Raw genomic sequence first — 10,005 nt, 5'->3', positions numbered from 1 at the left:
AATATATCCCTCCAATGTGTAGTTTAGGCCCTTTTGGTTACTTCTCAATGACATCTGATTGTTATGTCTCCAAAAATCATCAATTGCCTCCTGTGAAATGTCGTGTACTGTGACACCTGCCATAGCGCCGGTCACTGAATGTTGATAGTTTGTCCGAGTGAGTGGAGGGGGGCGTGGCTTAGCCATAGGTCAATTGGACAGTGTAAATCAATTCAATCCAAGCATGTGTGTTTTTTTTAATGGAAAAAAAGTGCTATATAAATAAAGTCACTATTATAATGCATTATTACAGGAACCCTAAGATCTACGAAAAAAACAACAAAAAAACAAAACAAACTAAAAAAAATTCCTATGTACGGGATGTTATCTCCTACAGTGTGTAGGAGATAACATCCCGTACACAGATTATTATCACCTAGAACGTAATCTTAGGTTTTGGGCAACTTTACCCAGAATTTTTTTTTCCATCTTCACCTTTAGGGCTTCCATACATTATTCATGCAAAAATGTATGAATTGTTATTTTGAAGGTCTCTTTGGTTTTGCCCCAGCGATACATAATCCAGGACTTCAGTGTATCACTAGCTAGTTTTCAACAAAGTTCAACCCATTTTTAGGAACACTGAGATCTGTGAGTTGGACACCTCACCCTCACTTCACATAACTGGACAAGTTTATTATTACCATATTGATTCTGCTTTTATTTAGTCATTTCTTTTGTCTTATGTCTTTGTAATGGACTTAGTTTGTGACTTGTTTTAGTGAAGTGCTGTATAATTAAAGTTATTGTAATAATGCATTTTTACAGAGGCCCAAAAGGCAGGGTGAAAAAAACATTTTTCCATCATATGTAGAATACTATTTCCTATGTAGAACAACCGTACATTTTTCATGTAAAGACTTAAGAATTATTTTCTTGAAGGTGTCTTTGGTGAATGTTTGGTTGTAGTTTTACCGTGAACACACACAAACAATGAACTCAGTGTATTATTAGCTATTAATCAAATTATTTAAACTCATTATCAGCAACACTGAGATCATTAAATTAAACACGGAGGTACCTTTGGAGTCTTTCATCCAATAAAACCATGAGCCAACTCACCTCACTTCACACAACCAGGGAGTGTGAATGAATTAAATTAAAGCATGCGCTCTTTCAAGTGACAAGTTCAACGTTAAGGTCCCAGACGTTCAGAAGAGGCTGAGTTTGCTGCCATGCTTGTAGGAGCACATCCTGTAAATAATTCAAAAGCTACAAATCCTGAGAAACAGATCAAATCCTCTCATATTTATTTAAATCACCTGTTTATGACTCCGATTAAAGGAAAATGAATCTGAACTCAAATGTTTAATGGTATAAAAACTTTGTTGAGTGTTAAACATGGGAAAGAAAGGGGATAACAGTCAAAACAAATCAGCCTGTAGCTGAGATTAGTGCTTAATCTGCACCGTATAACACAAATCTCAATGCATTATTCATTGTGCGGCGTGCTGACGACGGGGACAGGGTGTCTGAGATGAGTAAACACAACATGAGCATGTGTTAGTGCAAGTGAGATTGTGTGCCTGTGTGTGTTCATGTGTGGTACTCGGATCAATGTCTTTATGTGTGTGGGTGAGAGGGTGTTGAGATAATGTAAGTCTGTGGGAGAATTATTTTAATGACCCTACAACAAAAAAAATCAAGTGCTGATTTAAGATGATCTGGTTTTTATGACACATCAGTCGCCTTTTTCTTAATTAACGATGACTGTGTATTATGTGTGTGGGGGGGGGGGGCGTTGGTGTTTTTAAGTTGTCTAAAAATCATGGTTTAGTCCAGTAAAATATACCGCATCAACCGCACAAACTGCAGCCTCGTAAAATCCGTTGCATCTGGACACGGCCTCTATAAAAATTTTATATTACAAGCGTTATAAATATTGTTTTTCTGTAAGGTTTTTATAATATATCTTATGAGTGTTCGTGTTATCGTGTCCACATCCAGTAAATGTAATACAGATATTCACATTGCACACACACAAAGAATGTATAGTTCAATACATGCGGCTCTATGTTTGCTTCTCCACCTTGTTTAAACTTTCATTTCATTACCGAAAGGATTTGTGGGTCGTCAGACACTGTGCTGAATCCTCCTGGGTCTTTTAGTCTGCGTAAATGTGCCTCAAAAGTGTTTTCATACACAGCCCAAGTTATGTGCACCCTAAGGATCTGTCATCTTTGTGTGGATGGTGTGCATGTGTTTCTAAAAATGTAATCTTCCCTGTTCTAAATATGAACTTTGGCACAGTTTACTGTATTCACTGAGTGAAAACTTTACTCCGTGTTGCCTCTGGGTCGTTCACAGACTAGCTTGTTTGTATTTAAAGAGATTAGACTTAAAATGAAAAAGCAGCCTGGTTGAGACTGCGTAATGGTGTCAGGAAGAATCTGAATGATCATACTGAAATCAAACCCCAGCACTGAGAAGACAACTTGGGGTAAAGATTAGGTCAGTTTCTAAATTTAGTTTTGGTGTATTGAGCAATGTTGAGCTCTGAAGTGAAATGCTGGATTTTATCTGTGTGGCCTTGAACCCAATTGGACAACAAAATGCATAAAACTGCATGGGGATGGTGGCACTGAAAATGACCAAAAAGCAAAAGTTTGTTTACTTAAATTGTCCATCCATCCATCCATCCATCCATCCATCCATCCATTTTCATCTGCAGGGGCCAACACATTCTCACTCCAACCTCATCACATATTGACGTTGGATCATGGACTTTCCACGTTCTCATGCAACGTGATAGGTACCCTGGGGGCGTTGGTTGTTACATGCATTGTCTTCTTCCTCGAGGAAATAAAACCTCAACAGCCAATCAGAGTGATCTCTCTCAGCGACTAGCTCCGCCGCAGATTCAACATGCTCAATTGGCCGAAAAGCCGCCAACGCCAAAGTGCAGACGGTGTGGGACACACCGCAAAAACTAGGCTGACAGACGCTCACCGACGGCCCAACCATGGTTGACGGCCAACAGTCGGCTTTGTGTGTCAGGGCCTTTACAAGACATGAACACTGCTCTCTAGGGTGAAAGTCGGTGTTTGTTGAACCCTTCCACCACCCCTCCTGCCCTTAACTTTTGTCTTTGTCCCGCCACGTTTCCCCCTGAAGCCGGGGCCATTATACTATAACTGCAACTGGCTGCGTATCATGCCATCAATAAAGGATGCCTTTTTGTGCCAGTTTCTGATGCTGCAAGCCACTGCCCAAGCGCCAGATTTCGGCGACTTCGGAATGACCGGCCAAGCAAAGCACCCCAGACGTCCCTCTCCCCATCAACACTTTCCAGCTCCTCCTGGGGGACCCCAAGGTGTTCCCAAGCCAGATAAGATATGTAATCCCTCCAGCGTGTTCTGGGTCTGCCCCGGGGCCTCCCACCAGTGGGATGTGCCTGTAACACCTCTGACAGGAGGCGCCCAGGAGGATCCTGATCCGATGCCCGAACAACCTCAACTGACCCCTTTCGAAAGCTCCCTCTGGATGTCCGAGCTCCTCCCCCTATCGCTAAGGCTGAGCCCTGCCACGCCACGGAGGACTTGGATCTTAGCTGCTTGTATCCGCAGTCTCATTCGTTCGGTCACTACTCAGAGCTCATGACCATAGGTGAGGGTTGGGACATAGATGGACCAGTAAATCGAAAGCTTCACCTTCTGGCTCAGCTCCCTCTTCACCACGATGGTCCGGCGCAGTGCTCGCATCACTGCAGACGCTGCACCAAATTTTTGCATAGATTAAAATTTAGTGAACAAAACTCCACTCATAACTAAAAACTGGCTTGCCAGGCTGCCTTGTTTCAGAAAAACTTTTCATCACTGCATCCTAAAGATAGTGCTGAATGCAGGTCGAGGACTTTTATATATCAATGACTAAATTAAGTGTTTTTACCTGAATGGGTTGTGTAAGTTTTGGCAGAACATGGCTCATATTTTAAGAGTCATGTCTTTGCCAGCTAGAAGCAATTGTGAGGAAGTAATTTTAGGAACAGAAAGATTAAAGGGAAAGTAGTTAAATCACTGGTAATCCTTCACCTCCTTCACTGTTCACCCTCCTCTAATGCCTCTCCTTCGTCTCTGTGGCTTTCCCTGGCCCTGTATGTTCTTCTCTCTGTCCTCCAACGGATTAGCCCCGCCCCCCTCATTTGCTCACCAGCACCGAGGATACGTTGCGTTGCCAAATAGTGAGTCAGCTGAGCCAGGTTGGGATCCTTCCTGTTGTACAGCTCCCAGCGAGTGATGCCCAGGTGGAACCGTAGCCAGGGAGGGTGGGTCTCCACATCGCTCGTCCAAGTGACCTTGTCATAGCCCTCCTCCTCACTGGCACTCTGCCTTTAGGGGAGGAAGAGGAGGTGATAAATAGGCTGAACTGGCTAATGAATGAGACAGTGAAGCTGAAGTTTGTTTCAGGTCGACTCTGAGATATACAACGAGCTGTAGGGGGAAAATGTTTAATGAAGTAAAGTTCCATATAAAGAAACTAAAGCAAGACATTCTGTTCCAGGACACTCCATTAATTTTGCAAAACAAAAAGCAGCCTAAAGGCTACGAGATGACAAATATAAATATAACCAAGAGTTATTTTTCAAGAACATTTTTCATGAAACTGTGGGACACCAGTAATTGTATCACACAGTCCATTCTGAAGTCAGACTTGTTTCCACTGATGTGACTGGTGTCTGTAGATCTGTAGATATAGAGATGATGCCTCTAGTGTCCAACGCAAGGAAGTGCATTCCTTTACAGATAGAAACCTAAAAGAAACTACCTGTAGCCATGGGGAAGAGACTAATTTTGTCCGTTTACCATCCAGTAGTTTGGATTATGCGCTTGGGGCATTACAGGGTCAAAAACAGGATCTGCCAGGTATGTGGCATGTTTTGTGAAATATTTAATTTAAAAGACATATGAACAGCTGAACGAGTCATAATGACAATCTGACTGTATGTAATGGAAAACCATATTTTAGCAGAATAACGTTACTCTCATTCACAATGGGTACGGTTACATGATGGCTTCTCATTCAGAATGAAATAAATCTGAATGAAATCATTCGGAATTAAAGTTTTTCCAGGTAGTTTACATGAGAAATATTCATTCCGAATGAGGGTTTACACAGGAGATCAGTTTAATTGCCTTTATTCGGGTCTGCGCAAGGTTTGGGGCAGGGAAGGTTTCTGATTGGATAGGGGGTGGGGCGGATGTTACGTGCTTACGTTTACTGGAAGAAAACACTGTAGTCCTCGCTCCGGATAACAAGATGCTTGACGACGCCGTTCTTAGTGCCTTTTTCGGGCTTGTTTTGCTTGTATTCTTGAAGCAGCAGTACGACAACAACCTTGTTCTGCTAATGCTTCATCTGTTGAGGAGGAGAAGGGAGGTAGAAGGTCGAAGAAGGGAGACAGAAGACCGTGCTGTGGTGTATGGAAACCGGTGAGTGCTATACACGCTGTATACATCATTGCGCCAGATGGGCAAGGAAACGAGCATGTGCAGAAAGACTGGAATTAACTTAAAGAGGAATGAGTGTATACAAGTGCGAGAAATTCTTTCATTCGGAATTAGAAACGGAATATTCCAGCCCCTTACATCGGACTGAATTTTCAATCGCATTGGCCATTTTCATTCCGAATTAGGTGTTTCCAAGATCACTTTTAATAGGAATGAACTTTCATTCCGAATGAAAAGGGAATTAAAGTGTCCATGTAAACGCACTCAATGTGTTAAAACTAGATAAAAAAGATCTTTTTAATCAGACAAACTCACTTGACAATTAACACAGGCAACTGAGATTAAGGAAATAGCCTGTTAGCCAATTAACAACCTGTTAGCTGAATTAGCACAATGTCATATGGTCTCTCTGAAAACCTCCACAAAACTCAGGGCAAATTCTTGACCGAAATATTATGGAAGGGAGGAGTTTCGCAGTCACATAGGCTATCACGGAGATTCCTATAGGAATGAATGGACTTCCGGTTGCCTCGCCTCTGTACACATACGCAAGTGGAAACAAGGGGATACTTGAATAAGTAAACACTGACCAACGGGACCAGACTGGCCGACCCATTAGCCTTGGACCAAGACGTTCATTGCATGAACGTCTTGAAAACGAACCCCGTTTTTCGTGTGGGGGTTCCCGGTCTAGACCGATTCACGTCTCCATAAACTTTCAAATCAAACATGTAATGTACTCACCTCATAGGCACAGATGTTAGGAAGGTGTACGGGGGGTTGCCGTGTGTTTGTATATCCGTTATTGTTCAATAAACATGCATTTTATCTCGGGATGTCTTGAAATTTTCTTCACCCCTTCTTCGTCCTGCAATGAATGAGTGCACCGGCTTTCTACTGCGCCACAGCGCCACTATAGCGGTTGGGAGGTGTACTACCAATGTGCAATACATTGGTAGTATGGATGATGTCACAGGAAGCCAATCTTACAAAGGAGGACGACACTTGGACAGTTTCCTCAAGTTTGTTTTGCTATCGAAGCTAACGTTAGCTAAAGTTAGCGTTACAGAGACATTCAATATTTCTCTTAATCCCTCCCCAGTTTCTGATGAGGTGGACATGATAACCTTTAATACACATAACGTTATTCATCCCAACAACAGGAAATACTTTTTCACTAACACACGTTTTGTATGTTTTTGTTGATGGGCAGTGGCGTCTGGTATGTGATAAAATCTAAGTTTTGAGCCATGACTCCTTCTATTCTGGCTCCCAAGCAGACATGCTTAAGACTCCTATGTAGCCTACAGCCCTGTGGGGAGAGGCAGGTTTTGCCTGGTGTAAACCAAAATATTGGACAGATTATGTTTGGACTTGCTGGTGTATTGAAATTTCAGGGGGGACACCAAAGTTGAATCTTTGTGCCAAATTTCATGGTAGTCCAAAAGGTTATGTTGACTGAAAACCAAGACCTCATGGTGGAGCTAGAGGACAGTCAGAGGGCACTGTGAATGTCTGGGGGCAACAGTTTCACTTACCACTGGCTGTCACTATTTATGGTGTCTTCCTTCTCCTCTTCCTCACCTCCTGTATCCTTTGCATGTTCAGTTTTCTTTACCCTCAGCAGCCAGTCATCGTCTTGCAGCTCTGGACGTGGCAGATTGTACAGCGGGTGCTTGAACAGCGCCTCCAGCTTAGAATAACCCTTAACCTTGACTTTTCCAGCTCCAATCAGTTTCTTTGTCCTCTCAGTAGCTTCACTGAATGAGTCTCTCTCTTTATTGGTGATGGCATTCAGTTTGTGATGCTCTCCATTCTGGGGGATCGTTGGCAGTTTATGTGAGGAGGAGACATCTGAAGAAGAGGAGGAGTGGGAGATGGACTGACGGTGCTGAGTATTTGTTCTTGGAATGGAGGAAGAAGAGGAGGTGGGAAGGACACAGGGTGTCTGGAGGACAGAGAGACAGAAAAATGCCAGAAGGAGGTTGAGAGCGAGGGACAGACATGCCAGGCCCAGACAGATGGAGCGAGTTGATCGACCCAGGTTCTGCCTTATCATGCTGGAGGAAAGAAGGGCAACAACAGAGAGACATTTAAAATCCAAACAGACCATGGAGTCCTGCCAAAACTTCAAACATGATCCTGATGAAACATTTTCTGATCATTATGTTCCACAAATATTCACATGAAGGAGTGGACAAAATTGGAAAAAAACAACAGATGAATAAGAACTTTTACTTTGAACTAACTGAGTTGCTCACAGAGGCAGCAGTATCAAGCTGAATGCCAAATGCATTCTATGATACAACTAACAATGGACTGGCCACATTAAATAACAGTCTAAGAGGACTACATGTGGCAGCTTGTGAGGCTGAACTTAGGCACAATGCTTGTATCAGCATGCTAATGAGAATGCTAACATGTTTAGCAGATATAGTGTTTACTGTAGTTGTCGGTGAAGATTCTCAGTCATCCAGGTCATGGTAATTGTAAGTGCTATATCGTAGGCAACTGGACTTGCTTGCGTCTCTTGAAGACGTTTTGCCTCTCATCCAAGAAGCTTCTTCAGTTCTGAATGACTGGTACGAAGTTGCAGGCTTTAAACCCTGTGTGGGTGGGAACCTTTGCAGAGTCATAGGGGTCACGTGAGCTCTTAGTTTCAGAGTCCTTAAGGTCACAATATGAGTCATTGACCCACCTGGCCACCATGTGAGTCGTTAGGTGGGACCAGGGGTGAATCGGTGCGAAGTCATCTGGGGAGGGATCCCAAGACTGCATTGTAGGTGGGGGATAAGTAGTGTCGTAAGCCACCCGCTCTGTTTAACGATGGTTGTTCCAGCTTGACGTAGATGGCTTCTTTTACTCCTCTTTCAAACCATCTTTCCTCCCTGGCCAAGATGTGCACATTGCTGTCCTCAAAGGAGTGTCCCTTCTCCTGTAGATGTAAGTGGCCGAGTCTTGACCCGAGGAGCTGGCTCTCCTGTGTTTACTGTATTAATCATCACAGTCGGCCCGCAACATTTAGCATGTACTCAGCACTAACACAAAAGACAGCTGAGGCTGATGGGTATGTCCTTAGTCTTCAGGTATTTGGACGCAAACCAAGTATTTGAAAGCAGTAGCGCCCCCATGGCGGGGCCAGGTGAGGCCATCGCCGCCCTGAAACGATTGGAGGCTAACATTGCTGCCTTTAAGAGTCTGTGGCACAATTGTTTTTTAGTTTGGGGGGAAGGTAGTAGTATCATGTGAAACTAGACAACCTAAGGTATCCATTGGTTTAATCAAGTTGGCATAACTTGTCAGCAAGGGGGGTAAATAATGCTCTGAATTCAGGCGATATTTTGGCGAGGGAAAAACTGGCATAGCCATTTTCAAAGGGAACACACATTCACAGCCTGTATGACACGGTCTTAACAAAACTGTACATTATGAACCAACTGTCGAAAGTTGAAAGCAGAAGAAATGCATCAGTATGGGGCATGGTACTGTAGATTGCTTATGGAATGGAAAAATCTGATTCTCAGTGTGATCCAAATGTTGCATCAAACCATAACCAGCTGTTGTGAGCAGTTAAACATTTTTAGTATGGGAGTCACGTTAGTAGGGTCATTTATTTACTAAATGTCGGTATGGTTGTCTGACAGTTAAACACGCTAGCCCTGGATACAAAACCCAGTGGAGGGGGGGTTATGGCTTCCATATTGCCGCAATAACATCCCATTTTTAAAGAAATTCAACAGCAGTTAAACACCTGTTTTGGCCTCCTCAGTTTAAACATAATCGAGACTTTATGGACATTTAGGAACACAAGTGTTAAGTACATTTCTGCATCCTCTATTCTTTAGCAAACTGGAGGCTTTTTCTACAAGAATTGTACAATATACAACTACAATGAATTCCCAACTGCAGCTGTTCTGAGGGCAAACAGTCGCCCTTCACTTTATCATCTTTACTTTATTATTATTCTCTGCCAAACTCTCCCTGCTCTGTACCTAAGGCAAACACACACGCACACGCACACACACACACACACACACACAAATAAGCAAACATTTAAACACTGCACTGATTAATTTCATTGTCAGACAGACAGGTGGGTGGACAGAGAGACGGGCACTCCTATATACATTCACACTCCACCGGTTTAACAGAAATCTGTCAGATAACCCTTTACATCAAATCCTCAAATAAAGAAAAGCTCACTAAGAAAATCAATACATTATTGAACAACTCACTACTCCCACATTCCCTGTGTGGACCAGCAGGCTGGAGGAATTACTTACATCTCTTCCCCTTCAAGACCTTTTTTCTTCTCCCTCTCTCTATTCCGCTCCTCTTCCTCTGTTAATGAGGCAGATATTCAGAGTTTGGTGACATTTCTACCCTTTTTTTTGTCCTGATCTTTCCCCAGGAGGATGGTTTGTTTGTTATCATGCGGTCACTGCAGTCCAAACAGAAGGACGAGGACTGACATGTTGTGGTGACCTGTGTCTGCGTGACCCACAGTAAAGAGAAAGGG

At 43.1% G+C, this 10,005-nt stretch overlaps 1 protein-coding gene across 1 annotated transcript in view; it reads right to left on the bottom strand.

Moving 5' to 3' along the window:
* LOC126405471 (extracellular serine/threonine protein kinase FAM20C-like) overlaps window positions 1-9,832 on the bottom strand; it is a 15,329-nt gene extending 5,497 nt beyond the window's left edge. Inside the window, exons 1-3 of the mRNA XM_050069224.1 lie at window positions 9,770-9,832; window positions 7,025-7,546; window positions 4,189-4,367 (exon numbers count right to left, since the gene is read on the bottom strand). Of these exons, the coding sequence (XP_049925181.1) occupies window positions 4,189-4,367; window positions 7,025-7,545 (700 nt within the window). The 5' untranslated portion in view covers window position 7,546; window positions 9,770-9,832. The remainder of the gene's footprint in view (window positions 1-4,188; window positions 4,368-7,024; window positions 7,547-9,769) is intronic.
* Between the last annotated feature and the right edge of the window lie 173 nt (window positions 9,833-10,005).

Source organism: Epinephelus moara, chromosome 18 (genome assembly GCF_006386435.1).
Source record: "Epinephelus moara isolate mb chromosome 18, YSFRI_EMoa_1.0, whole genome shotgun sequence".
Lineage (NCBI taxonomy): Eukaryota > Metazoa > Chordata > Actinopteri > Perciformes > Serranidae > Epinephelus > Epinephelus moara.
This window is presented reverse-complemented; position numbering and strand designations above follow the sequence as displayed.